The following is a 14,359-nucleotide window of genomic DNA, read 5'->3' as shown; positions in this document are numbered from 1 at the left end:
TAGTAAAATCTAGTGAGTGCTGTACCACACAGTAGGGATGTAGTAGTAAAATCTAGTGAGTGCTGTACCACAGTAGGGATGCAGTAGTAAAATCTGGTGAGTGCTGTACCACAGTAGGGATGCAGTAGTAAAATCTAGTGAGTGCTGTACCACAGTAGGGATGCAGTAGTAAAGTCTAGTGAGTGCTGTACCACAGTAGGGATGCAGTAGTGAAATCTAGTGAGTGCTGTACCACACAGTAGGGATGCAGTAGTAAAATCTAGTGAGTGCTGTACCACAGTAGGGATGCAGTAGTAAAATCTGGTGAGTGCTGTACCACAGTAGGGATGCAGTAGTAAAATCTGGTGAGTGCTGTACCACAGTAGGGATGCAGTAGTAGAATCTGGTGAGTGCTGTACCACAGTAGGGATGCAGTAGTGAAATCTAGTGAGTGCTGTACCACACAGTAGGGATGCAGTAGTAAAATCTGGTGAGTGCTGTACCACAGTAGGGATGCAGTAGTAAAATCTGGTGAGTGCTGTACCACAGTAGGGATGCAGTAGTAAAATCTAGTGAGTGCTGTACCACAGTAGGGATGCAGTAGTAATATCTGGTGAGTGCTGTCCCACAGTAGGGATGCAGTAGCGAAGCCTGCAGTGACTCTAGTCAGAAGGAAACCATCCATTAGCAAGTTATGCTGATGCCTCAAAAGAACAATAACGCGGCCTGAAGGCAGATCTCTGGAGAGAGTAAAGAATGTGGAGACCCCTGGGAGTTAGCTGGCTGCCAGTAGGCTATTCTGAAACCTTCGGAAGAAATGAGTGTGGCTTCTCAGAGAGACCGGCTCTTGTTTACCTGTTCTCAGTAGTAAACACTCTTAGGAATCCGTTATGGCGATAATCAGTAGAGTAAGGTTTCAGGTCAGCAGAGATGAGTTTTGAGGCTTAAAACTTTGGGACTTAGTTATGATAACAAAATATTTAAGCAAAGTAAGGACTGGGAGCGTGGAGTAGTGCCCGGCACTCAGCACAAGTACTTGAAAACACTGAGTAGGTGGCTGGATAGAGAAGGGTAGGTAGTTGGATAGATGGATAGACAGATGTTGAGAATACTTATAGGACCTCAGCTAAACCTAGTCTCAGTTTTTTTTTTGGTTGTTTTTTTGTGGGGTAAAGATGGTTTATGAGAAAGAATCCTGTTTTTTACTGTTGTGATTTTTTTTTGACATGTAAGATTTTTTTTTTTTTTTGCTTTCAAAAGTCTCAAATTTTCTCTTTTTTAAACAGAGAACTGATAGAAGTTGGGTGTGAGGATAAAACCCTAGCTTTCAAAATGAATGGCTATATATCGAATGCAAACTATTCAGTGAAGAAGTGCATTTTCCTACTCTTCATCAACCGTAAGTGAGAAAGAACCAAATGTCTACACAGAGAGCTGGATGGAACCTCCCAGGGCAATCACGCACGGGGAGACTGCATGTCACAGTCGGGCCTGATTAGGAAGCATCTGTCATTTTTATCTTGTCTGTGTTGCTGGCTGTCACACTCGCCTTTACCTTGAGCAGTGTAGGCCAGATTGATTGCCTTCCTCTGTGTGGCTTCACAGACCTTAGTCTACCTCTAGGTTGTGCTGCTGTTCTACATTGTACAGCAGAAAATCAACACTTTAGTATAAGCATTGCCTTAGGGCTTTACTGCTGTGAATGGACACCATGATCAAGGCTACTCTTCTAAGGATAACGTTTAATTAAGGCTGACTTACAAGTTTAGAGGTTCAGTCCTTTATCATCAAGGCAGGAGCATGGCAGCATCTAGGCAGGCAGGATGCAGGAGGAGCTGAGAGTGCCACATCTTCATCTGAAGGCCCACTAAGAGAAGTCTGACTCCCACGTGGTTAGGGGGAGGGGTGTCATTGACCACCCCCACAGTGACACACTTCTAATAAGGCCACACCTACTCCAACAAGGCCACACCTCCTAATAGTGCTATTCCTGGGGCCAAGCATATTCAAACCACCACAGGCATTGTCACTAAAAAGCTGAATCCTAAGAACCTTGAGAATTTTTCTTTCAAAGAATGAAATTTATGATGCTAAGGATAATTCTAGAAATCAAGGAGGAAATTAAATTAGCTTGAAATTATCTCCCAGTTCTTATCTCTCTGGTGATGTGTTATTTACATGATTTTTATTAAGTGAGCACTATTTGACTTTCAGATTCGTGTAGCTTAATAGTATATTGCAAGGGTTTGATGGTGCTAGAGTCACAGTACTGCCCTGCCCCAGTAGTCAGAGCTCAGGGTACTTTCAGACACGAGAAACATCTTTCCACACATTTGACTTTCAATATTCTTATCTTCAAAGTCCTTTTTTTTTTTTGGAACAAAATTGGAGTTTACTAAGAATCTGTTGAATAGATTTAAGATGAGTCCTGAGAGAATGAACAGGGATAGTACACCTTATGACAGATATAGGCTTGTAAGGTAAGTTTATTTTATGTGTGTGAATGTTTTGCCTCTCTGTATGTTTATTCACCATGTGTGTGCCTGATGCTCTTGGAGGCAAGAAGTGGATGATTCCCCTGGAACTAGAGTTAAGGATGGTTGTGAACCACCATGTGTTATGAGACTGACCCAGGCCCTGCCTCGGAATTCCCCTTCCATTTCCATGTCCCAGTATTCTGTCCTATGCCACATCTGTCTTCCTAGGTCAGGTTACCTCTCTTAATATCACTTCAAGTTCCATTTATTTTTCTGCAAACTGGATGATTTTCCTTTATGACTTAATAAAATTCTGTCGTGTTTATGGACCACATTTCCGTTATCCATTTATCTGGTCTTAGCATGCAGGCTGCTTCTGTGTCCTTGCTGCTGTGAATGGTGAGGCAGTGGAATGAATGTACAGTCTCTGTGGTGTGTCCTTGCTGTTGTGAATGGTGAGGCAGTGGAATGGATGTACAGTCTCTGTAGTGTGTTGCAGGCCCTTTACCTTTATTGTAAAGCTGTCATCATAACTCAAGTTGCTATCTTCTTTGTTTGCTATTGGAAATTGTATATTTTCTTCCTTTTTAGCAGTAAGTGGCTATAAATCTCTTAAATTACACATCTTTAAACAAAATCTCTTTTATTTATTTTTATTTAAGTGTGAGTGCAGTGCCTGCAGAGACTAGAAGAGTGTTGGATCCCTTAGAGCAGGAGTTGCAGGTGATTGTGAGCTACCTGGTGTGAGTTCTGGAAACCAAACTTGGGTCCTGTGGAAGAGCAGCACCAAGTGCTCAGCTGCTGAGCCGCCTCCCTGCCCCTCGAGTTATGGATAGGCTGATATTTTTGGTTTGGTTTGGTTTGGATTTGGATTTTTGAGGCAGGGTTTCTCTGTATAACAGCCCTGGAACCAGGCTGGCATCAAACTCCTAATACCGTTTATACTAGCAGGCATATTTCCTACTATATTAAGAAGTCGTAAGCCTAATAAATAATAAGGCTTGTCACATGTCAGGCTTAGGAACAAGGTTTTCATTAGTTTTGTTCTAAGCGTGAGAATAACAGCTTTAGGAGACAGTGTAAAGTCTCAACAGGCAAAGGCTCTTGTCAGCCTGATGACCTGAGCTCTGTCCCAGGACCACATCTTAGAACTGACTCCTGCAAGATGTCCTCCACATGTCCTTGTACCTCCCCCCAAAATAAGTATACTTAAGACTTTTGTTTGTTTTTTGTTTTTTTCGAGACAGGGTTTCTCTGTGTAGCCCTGGCTGTCCTGGAACTCACTTTGTAGACCAGGCTGGCCTCGAACTCAGAAATCTGCCTGCCTCTGCCTCTCTGCCTCTCTGCCTCCCGAGTGCTGGGATTAAAGGCGTGTGCCACCACACCCGGCTACTTAAGACTTTTTAAAAAAGAATAACTGCTTTATATCGTACATGTTGATTATAGAGTAGACAAGCAAAAGTCAACTAAGTATCATTTGACTGGCCTGCTCATATTTCTGCTGGGTTCATAAACCATAGTATGTGCTAATGCTGGCTAATTTGTTCATAATGGCAAAAAAGGCCAGCTTCCTAATCTGTCCTGTATATGCTCACCTAAGGACAGTGACAACCGTCATTGTGAAAGCTTGCCTCACATCCAGAGACCTCAGCAGATTTGCTTCATCTGTCTTGTTAGGTACACCACCAGGCCTGTGTGGTCAGGACAGGAGTTATAGAGCACAGTGTGATATTGTTAAAGGGGCTGTGGATGTGGGGATCACTCAAAAAATAATAGTCTCATCACTGATAAAATTATCACTCTTGCTAGAAATACAAAGATGTGGCATATTCTTGGCTGCCAGTTCATTAAGCTATTCTTTAAAGTCTATCTCAGGAGAAAGACTCTTCTGATAATAGATCTTCCTTTGTCTTTTGTCTTAACTTCTAGCCTTTCTTTATACCCTCTAAGCCTAGGTCTTAAATCACCTTAACCATGCATTGAGCTGTTTGTACTGCCTGAGATGCTGGGGAGTTTGTTCTTAGCCTTTGTCATTTAGTATTGAACCCTCTGCGAACAAAGTTAGTGTTCTCTCACCTAGCTGTGGATCACACACATCCCTGTGTAGGGCTGGACACTTGGGCTGGAGTTAGTTTATCCATCGCTGTGGTTTCTCTCAGCATTTGGCATGTGCGAATCATGGATTGTGTCTTTGTGGATTGAAATGTCTGAGAGCTGCTGAAGGTCAATGACAGCAAAGCTAACGTAACGAACATGGGCTGATGGGAGGAAGGCAAGTGAGCAGGCAGAAGTGGACACCCCAAGCCTGTAGTGAGATGCTGGGAAGTGGTGACAGATAAAGGGGGCTTTTGTTCCTGGGCATCTGATAAGGTTGCCACTCCAGGGGTGACTTTATGGCCATGTGTGAGGATGCAGCTGTGACCTCATCTGAGGACAAGTGTGATCTGGTTAACTCTCCTTTTGATTTTTCAGACCGTCTGGTAGAATCAGCTGCCTTGAGAAAAGCCATTGAAACTGTATATGCAGCATACTTGCCCAAAAACACACACCCATTCCTGTACCTCAGGTAATGTAGCATCAGATCTGTCGGGGCTCTGTGAAAGAGGTTGTCAGCCAGGGTGGGGCCTTGTCACTGCTCTGAAAGGATGCCCTGTCCCTCCACAGGAAAATGGCACCATTCTCACTCATTCAGAGACTCTGTGCTTCCTTCTACTTGGGTCAAGAAACAGCATCCTGCCCAGTGAGGACTCTTCAACATTTTAAAAGATTCTTTTTCTTTGTTTATTTGATTTAGAGATAGGGGAGTAAGAGAAAGAGAGAAGGAGCAAGAGAGGACACAGGACACAAGGAACACGTGTGGAAGTCAGAAGACACATTTCTAGAATCGGGTTTTCTTTCCTCATTACATGAGTTCTGGTTGGCGGGCCTGTGGTAACTGCCTTTGCCTGCCTGCCTTCTTGTAGGTTCTTGCCTTAGCTTGGCAGATGCCAGTGGCTTCCTTAAGTACTATAGCAGCCATGCTTCATCATCACACATATTTGAGGGCTTGCCTGATCTAGACCAAACCCCACACAGTCTTTATATCTTTTGCTTGTCTGAAAAAGCCTCTCTAAAAATCAGCATGAAGAATGACCGTTCTCTGCAACACAGCTGCACAAGGGTCCAGTACATACTGAAATCTTTCAAGTTTGAAACCTTAGCCTTCTGGCAGAAGCTATGTTGGAAAGTTAATTCTCAGCTGAGCCTCTGGAACACTCCTATGAGCCCGGTGTTTTGGACAATTTTAAGTTTCTAGGCCAGTGTAACAAGACCCTGTCTCAAAAAAAAGAAAGTTTTCTTTGTTCTGTTCTCACTGAAATGAGAGAAAAAGTTAAAAATTATGTTAAAAATGGTTTTTAGATGAGAGCAGACATATTATGGCCATGGGCGAGAGTAGTTTTTATATTTAATGTACAGTTGGCTCCATCATGTGTCTCCTTGCTGGGTAATAAATCTGTAATGTCATCAGCTTGTTCTGTACCAGGCAGGATCTAAATAGGAGATAGAGAACAAGGAAAGTTTAATGAAGAAATTAATACTGAAGTCAAGTACCAGAGGTTTAAATAGTGAGAGATCAGTGACAGGAACAACAGATGCAGAGAGCAGCCCCTCCCCAGGGCTGAGATATTAATAGAGCCTCTTGCCATTCTGGTCTCCACCACCCTGTTGCTGAGATAAGGTCCTGATGAGAGAATGTGCCTGTGGCTTGCTGCACCTGGGAGAGTGCATGAGGCAGTCCTCAGCACTAGGGAGTTGCTGTGGGGTGTACTGCCTGTAAGAAGAAACTGCTGCTGAGCTCTGTGTGCAAGAAGACCCCTCCTGTTGTCCCTGTAGTGCCCTCTACTGACAGAGCTTCATAATGCAAAGCAGGGTAAGAGCTCTGAGTTGACTAGAGAGTCCTGCATTGTCTGAAAAGTGAGGGAAGGGACAGTTTGATAGTTACCCTGTCTTTAGTGCTAAGAAAACATTCAGCGACGTTGGCTACTTGCCTGAGGTCACATAATCCAGCACTTCTGCTGCCAGCTGACATGCAGTAACTAACACACACACAAACGCACACATGCACACACAAGATGCCTTGCATAAACTTAATTCCCACTGTAACTCTGGAGTTAGGAGACCTGCTGTGTCCAGTATATAAATGACACTAAGGCCAAGGACAGTGATACAAGTCCCCAAAAGCAACACAGCTCCTGAGTACCAGAGATAGCATGCAATCTCTCTGACTTAATCTTGAGGTGTGAGGCCATGGTGATTCGGCCTTTTCCATGTTGTCTAGTCGCCACATGTCACCACATGTAGATTTTTTTCCATCTCTTGTGGCCTTTCTCTCTTCATGCTAGTTTGGAAATCAGCCCTCAGAACGTGGACGTCAATGTACACCCCACCAAGCACGAAGTTCACTTTCTGCACGAGGAGAGCATTCTGCAGCGTGTGCAGCAGCACATTGAGAGCAAGCTGCTGGGCTCCAATTCCTCCAGGATGTATTTCACCCAGGTGAGGGCACCTGCCTCCACCGTCTTTCTGAGCCTGCTCTGCTTTGAAATGTGTTCCGCATCAGGAAAACTTAGAATTTTTGTTATAACCTTGAATTGTCTTCATATTTCTTTGATAGTTTCTTTCAGTAACACTTTCTCTGGGATTTATATATTTGAGTGTGTCTCTGTGTCTATGTCTGTGTGTTCCATGCACATGTGCACAGGTCATGCATCCATACACTTGTATGCAGTGGCCAGAGCAGGGTATTGAATTTGGTCTGTCTCCTTACTGCCTTGAGATGGATTTTCACTGAAATGATGCTCTCACTATGGCCAGGCCAGGCCTCACTTGAGTGCTAGGCATTTGAACCCGGTCCTCAGGCTTGCACAGCAGGTGCTCCTACCTCTTCCCGGGAAGGTGTTTGAATAGAGCGGATACTTTGTTTTAATTTGTATGCATTTTCTAAGCACAGATAAAATTAGTACATATACCTGCTGCCCAGCTTTAATAACATCAGCATTTTGCCCTACTGGTTTTATATATTCTTGTCTTACTTAGGGAAGAAAAAAGTGTATTTTTTTTAATTAGGTATTTTCTTCATTTATATTTCAAATGCTATACCGAAAGTTCCCTATTACACCCCCCCACACCCCCACACCCCCCCACACCCACACCCCCACCCCCGCCTTGCTCACCAACCTTCCTGCTTCCCCTGTACTGGGGCATATAATCTTTGCAAGACCAAGGGCCTCTCCTCTCACTGAGAAAAAAGTGTATCTTAAAGACATCTTAGACATTGATTTCTTCCTTAGTACTTCATTATACATCTAAAAAGTTTCTTATATAACCATAATATAAATATGACAGACAATAAAATTAATAGCAATAACAACATTTACTATCTAATCTTATTCAAATATCTTAATTATCCTGAGAGTCTGTTTAACAGTAGGTGTGTTCAAATCTGCATCCAGAGAAGTTCAGGTCATAATATTTGCTTGTTACATTTTTTAAATCTCTTAAGTTGGTTCTCTGTCTGTGTTTATTTTTATTTTGGGGGAAACAAGTTTCATAGCCTAGGCTGCCCTTGAATTTGCATATAGCTGAGGAGCCTTAAACTTCTGATGCCTCTGCCCCTGCCTCTCTGCCTCTCTCTGCCTCTGCCTCTCTCTGCCTCTGCCTCTCTGCCTCTGCCTCTCTCTGCCTCTGCCTCTCTGCCTCTCTCTGCCTCTGCCTCTCTGCCTCTCTGCCTCTCTGCCTCTGCATCTCTGCCTCTGCCTCTCTGCCTCTGCCTCTGCCTCTGCCTTTCTGCCTCTCTGCCTTTCTACCTCTGCCTGTGATTCTAGGTGTACACCACCAGGCCTCCCTTCCTGAAGTCTCTTAAGTCCCTTTGAATTAAGTAAAGCCTCCTCCTTTCAACTATTTGTGTGTGAGCAAATGGAGGGTGGGACACACATGCACTGTGGCAAGCATGCGGATATCAGAAGGTAACTTTGATGAGTCAGGTGTCTCCTAGTGGTGACTTCCAGGGATTAACTCGAGTTGTCAAGATTTGGCGACCAGCATTTTCACCCACCCACCGAGCCATCTTGCCAGCCTCAGCATCTTTTTTTAAATTGCTGTTCTCGTTGGCGTCTCTGTGTTTCTTGAAGCATAATGTACATTTAGATTGATTGGCTGTTTCTTTGTAGTGTTATTTAATTCTCTCTGATCCTCTATATTGCTTTGAGTTGGAAATCTAAGGGCATAACTATATTCAAACACATAAACATTATTTTTGCCTAGATTTCTTTTCTTATAAATTTTGTTCATTCTAGTTTGATCCTTCAAAAAAAAAAATCCAAGTTATTATACCTTAGTTTTTTTCACTGCCAGTGGCTATAAATTCTCATACTCTAGTCCAAGAGTTGATGTTTGATATTATAAACTATGGTTAAAAAAAAGCCGTAACATAGAGTGTAGCATCTGAAGCATTTTCATCATATACACAGTTCAGTGCTGTTGACTGCATTCATATCATCATTGATCTGGCTCAGAACTTCCCTGAATCACAACCCACAGTCAGTTTGCCAGATGACTGTCCCCTTGTCGCTCCCATCCATTTTACCCCAGTAATTTATCTGACGATGTTCTTTGTTGGGTTCAGCCTTTTGTGTCCATCCTACTCCTTTTGTAGGGAGGAGGCAAATGCCGGTCTTGCTTCTGCTGTGGGTTATGGGATGAAGTCAAGGCTTTCTTGTGAGAAACAGCTGGGGGTGGTGGTGAGAAAGAGCACACAGTGAAACTTAAATGTGAGTGGTAAGTCCCTATCCACAGCAGGAGCACACAAGGCTGAAAGCCAGGTTGTCTGCGTCAACATCATCCCCTCTTGGGCTTTATCCCTGTTATTCTATCCCTATGGGATGTGAGAGCAATCTGCTTGTGACATCTGTCACCCCATTGATCACCAGCTGATCTAGCTAGGTAAGCAGGTATCCTGTTCCTCACTGACCCATGTGCATCTTTCAGAAAGCTACATGCTCCTTCCTGAACAGAGGAGGACCTAGGGGAGGACAGGTCTAGGTCAAGGGTATGCAAGTAGTGCTCCCTTCGAGAACCTGCAGTCAAGCTCTCATTCTCTCCCTGTGTTTAAGTTACGGACACCGAAGCGTCAGGAGAGTGGTGAACATATTGCCTGCCTGTTAGGAAGCAAGCGTGACATCCTTGACCACAGTGGTCTTGGCAAGTGCAGTGGAGTCTTCTGGGTCTCTCAAATGTCCTTCTCGGTGTAGAAGTTGTAGCAAAATTGTGAACTGCCAAGGACCGGCTTCTCGTTGGAGAGAGGTTCTGAGAGAAGGGGTGTCTGGGAGCGGGAAAAACAAAGGACTCCAAGTCAAATCAGAGGGCCAAGCTGGCAGCCTCTGTTCTGCTTTCCCCGAAGATCTCCAGTAAGTTTTCTCTCTATTTTCTGCTTGAGACAGTTCTCTAAGGAGGTCTCTCTTGCTATTATAAATTTTCTCTGGATAGCTCATCCCTTGCCCAGTCTTTTATCTTCTGTATCAATCGAGTCGGTTACTCCGGGTTCCCGTTTGATTATCCTATGAATCAGCATCCCTGATCCAGCCCTTTGATTCTTGGGAGACATCTTGCACTTTCCCCCCCTTTTTTTAGCATTGCAAAATAATTCAGAGATCTGCCTTCCTCTGTTATACACAGAAGGCTTGCTAGCTGGGTGGGGTCCCACCCTGGAATTACCATTCTGACTCTGCCTGAACTTAAGTTCAATCTGTCCCAGGCTGACTTTGAACTCAGGGATCTGCCTGTCTTTGTAAATGGCAGGGTGGTTCACGGTATAGGTAGCTGCCTGTGTTCCTTCAGAACTGTGAAGCCCCTTATACAATTCAATTCATATCGCATCCTTATATTTTTGCATAATTGAGAAATTATACATTTTGGAATTCATGTTTTTAGAGTTCTTTTCCACAGCCTTAAGGGCTGTCCTGGAGGTCATAGCATTTCCGGTTTTGCTGAGGTATTAGCCGCACTTTCGCCTCCTGGACTCATGTTGTCTCTGATTATCATGGAGTCTTTAGTGTTACTAGGGAGGACGTTCCTCAGAGGAATGTGAAAACATGTACATAATTATACAGTCAGCAACCATCAGCACTGGTGGAGGAGGCCCACACCCTGCTGGCTTGTTCCAGGGGCAGGAATCCTATCATGCTGCCGCTTACACGAGGCAAGCATCTGTGGAACAGGCCTGGGCATGGTTCTGGGAAGGCAGGGCCCTATACTTCCTAGTGCATCCAACAGGAGGCTCACAATGACTTTCTGTGTTAAGGGGTAGCTCCTTTGGTGACTGCCTGGTTCTCTTATGTTAAGGTTGCCCTCCAGGATATACCTTACAAGTGTCCCCAATACTATAATCAGTTATTGCTTTAGGTTGTAAGACTAAACTTTATCATCTTGTCCTGTATTTATTTATTTATTTACATATATATTTTTTCTCTTTATTTTCTTTTCTTTTATTGGATATTTTCTTTATTTACATTTCAAATGTTATCCCCTTTCCCAGTTTCCCCTCCAGAAACCCCTTTATCCCATCCCTCCTACCCCTGCTTCTATGAGGGTGTTTCCCCACCCATCCACCCACTCTCACTTCCCCACCCTGGCAGTCTCCTACACTGGGGCATCGAGCCTTTACAGGCCCAAGGGCCTGTCCTCACATTGATGCCCAGCAAGGCCTACATATGCAGCTGGAGCCATGGGTCCTTCCATGTGTAATCTTTGGTTAGTGATTTAGTCCCTGAGAGCTCTAAGGGGTCTGGTTGGTTGATATTGTTGTTCTTCCTATGGGGTTGCAAACCCCTTCAGCTCCTTCAGTACTTTCTCTAACTCCTCTGTTGGGGACCCTGTACTCAGTCCAATGGTTGGCTGTGAGCATCTGCCTCTGTATTTGACTCTGGCAGAGCCTCTCAGGAGACAGCTATATCAGGCTCCTGTCAACAAGCACTTCTTGGTATCTGCAATAGTGTTTGGGTTTGGTGACTGTATATGGGATGGATCCCCAAGTGGAGCAGTCTCTGGATGGCCTTTCCTTCAGTCTCTGCTCCACATTTTGTCTCCATATTTCTTCCTGTGAGTATTTTCTTCCCTCTTCTAAGAAGGGCTGAAACATCCACACTTTGGTCTTCCTTCTTCTTGAGCTTCATGTGGTCTGTGAATTGTATTTTGGATATTCCGAGCTTTTGGGCTAATATCCACTTATCAGGGAGTGCATTTATGATTAGGTTACCTCTCTCAGGATGATATTTTCTTGTTCCATCCATTTGCTTAAGAATTGTCCTGTATTAATTGAGTCAGAGCAATTAACAAAGCAACCATGTTAATCACTTGTAGACATTTGCCTTTTTCCCATTTTCTTGTCCAGTTGAAGTCCTTTTTCGGTGTCCCTTCATCTTTTTGGACCCAGTACCATTAGACTTCATGATTTCTTGTGTCTGGCAATGCAAGATGTTGTGGGCGGCCTTGTGCTTCTTTTCCAGCCCCTGCTGGATTGGCTGTTTCTCAAAGGTGCTCTAGTTCGTGTCAGGAATTGGTATTTGGTAAGCAGTATCCAGTATCTGGGACCTGGGTTTTCACGGTTTCTGGGTAGTCACTGACTTTCAGGCTCCAGTGGACAGACTGAAGAAAGGAAGTATATTTAGACGTAGAATTCTGAGGCTAGAGGTCAGTGGTAGAGTGCTCATGAGAGTCGTGGGTCAGTCCCCCAGCAAATTTTAAAAGGCAGCAGAATGATAGTTTCCAGGGCCTGAGGTGAGAGGGAATGGGAAGTTAAGTGTGAGTTTTGAGGGTAAAAAGTTCTGGAGATAGAGTCACAGCTCTGTGAGTGCACTCACTGCCATGGAATCCTAGCTTTAAAATTGCTTAAAATGATGTGTTTTCTGCTGTGTGTGTTTTACCACAAAAAATAAAATAGAATCTTTTTATAGTAAAAAAATTAATCTAATTTTAAGATTATAAGAACTTTGCTTAATTCTTGAATGTTATACTTAAGAATGTTCTACTGTGATGTAACTCCATCTGACTCTGACATCTTTGTCCACTGCTGTTCTGTTTTGGGATCTGGACATTTATGTGCTAAAACCTGGCCTTTTTTACTCTTTTCTCTCTTGAAACAGACCTTGCTTCCAGGACTTGCTGGGCCTTCTGGGGAGGCAGCTAGACCCACGACAGGGGTGGCTTCCTCATCCACTAGTGGAAGTGGCGACAAGGTCTACGCTTACCAGATGGTCCGTACGGACTCCCGGGAGCAGAAGCTTGACGCCTTTCTGCAGCCTGTAAGCAGCCTTGGGCCCAGCCAGCCCCAGGACCCTGCCCCTGTCCGAGGGGCCAGGACGGAGGGATCTCCTGAAAGGGCCACGCGGGAGGACGAGGAGATGCTTGCTCTCCCAGCCCCCGCTGAAGCAGCTGCTGAGAGTGAGAACTTGGAGAGGGAATCACTAATGGAGACTTCAGACGCAGCCCAGAAGGCGGCACCCACTTCCAGTCCAGGAAGCTCCAGGTATGGCCTCCTGTGTTCCTCACTAAAACTCTTCCAACAGGTTCTCCACAAATCAGTTGCTCCTTCTACTCTACTGGCAGTGTGGTGGCCTTGTTTACTGTCTGCATTTGACAGTGGCTCACGTGATTTCCTGTGAGAGTCCTTAAATGTCTACAGTTTTATATTTTAGTTAATACATCAGCAGGCACAGAGATGTAGCTTCTGTTTTTAATAAAGCCTTGCCATCAGAGATGACTGAAGAGAGGAGCCTAAAATGGCACTTCCATCCTGCCACAGCTACCGCTGGTCCTCCAGAAGCACCCTGGTTTACAGGGTTCCCTCAAGTTTGTGGGGAAAGAGTCGTGAGGAGCTGGAGTCAAGAGGCTGTCATTTAACCTTGAACATTTCTACTGCATGCTCTACAAGTTCGCAGTCTGAGTCTCTGGGAGACTCGGGAGGTGGCTAGGCTTCATTCATGTCATGAGCTGGTATTGACCCTGGTGCTCAATTTAAAATCACTTGCCTGGCGTGCATGTTCTCGTAGAGGTGCTATCGGGAAATCTGGTACTGAAGTGAACATTGTACTTAGACATACTACTCAACTCCAGTTGATCATTCCTTTACTGTGTAAGCAAGACAGCATCCAAGCAAGTTTTCCCATAGAATAAAATGATGCAGGTATTTTTAAGCATGGGTACTTAATATGTACTATCTTATTTAATTTTCTTACCCTGCCAGGGAATATTTCTCTTGTTCATCATTAGGGGAATTAAGTGCTATTTATCACAGAGCAGTCAAACACTTTAAAGCAATAATAGGGATGTATTGCTTATCCTGAAGCCTTCCCAAGGCTTCCCACTGCACACTGATGATAGCCTGCATCTCACTACAATACGATAGCCAAGTGACTCGTGGCTGGTCTGGTTGGCTGAGCTTCCATCCTTTTACTTCCCTGGGTGTTTCTCAGCCTAGGAGATGCTGGACTCTTGTCATTCATGTCTCAGCTCAGGTGTCACCTTTCCCAAAGTCTTTTGTCTTAGTTACTTTTCTATTGATACAAAGAAACAGCATGACCAAGGCAACTTATAAAAGAAAGCATTTAAGGGCTTCCACATAATTCAGAGGATTAGTCCATGATCATCATGACAGGAAGCATGACTGAGTCTGGACAAGGTCAGTTTACTTGCTCAAAGGCCTTGAGATCTGAGCGTTGTCAGACAAGTAATGTGACACAGGACAGCGGCTGGTCTACCATGGCACAGCTGTGTAGATGCAGCCACAGCAGGGAGAAGCTGCTCCTTTCTCCAGAGTATTTAGCTGGGTTCTAAATAAAATGCAAGAATAACAACCTGTCAGTTCTTCT

The 14,359-nt window shown here is 44.3% G+C and overlaps 1 protein-coding gene across 10 annotated transcripts in view; it reads left to right on the top strand.

Annotated features, from left to right (window-relative positions):
* Nucleotides 1-14,359, top strand: part of Mlh1 (mutL homolog 1) — a 43,559-nt gene that overhangs the window by 17,545 nt on the left and 11,655 nt on the right. For 9 of the 10 annotated variants that reach the window (XR_379848.3, XR_001778805.2, XR_003947795.1 and 6 more), the window contains 4 exons: nt 1,266-1,378; nt 4,929-5,022; nt 6,839-6,992; nt 12,635-13,017. Coding sequence is in view for 6 of the 10 variants with exons in the window: in NM_026810.2 (NP_081086.2) it covers nt 1,266-1,378; nt 4,929-5,022; nt 6,839-6,992; nt 12,635-13,017 (744 nt within the window). In the remaining 4 variants the exon portion in view is untranslated. Of the gene's footprint in view, nt 1-1,265; nt 1,379-4,928; nt 6,367-6,838; nt 6,993-12,634; nt 13,018-14,359 lie in introns of all 10 variants that reach the window. The other variant, XM_006511951.3, reaches the window with a different exon arrangement.

The sequence above is a fragment of the Mus musculus genome, chromosome 9, assembly GCF_000001635.26.
Source record: "Mus musculus strain C57BL/6J chromosome 9, GRCm38.p6 C57BL/6J".
Lineage (NCBI taxonomy): Eukaryota > Metazoa > Chordata > Mammalia > Rodentia > Muridae > Mus > Mus musculus.
The sequence above is the reverse complement of the archived record's forward strand: the minus strand, read 5'-3'. Positions and strand labels throughout refer to the sequence as shown.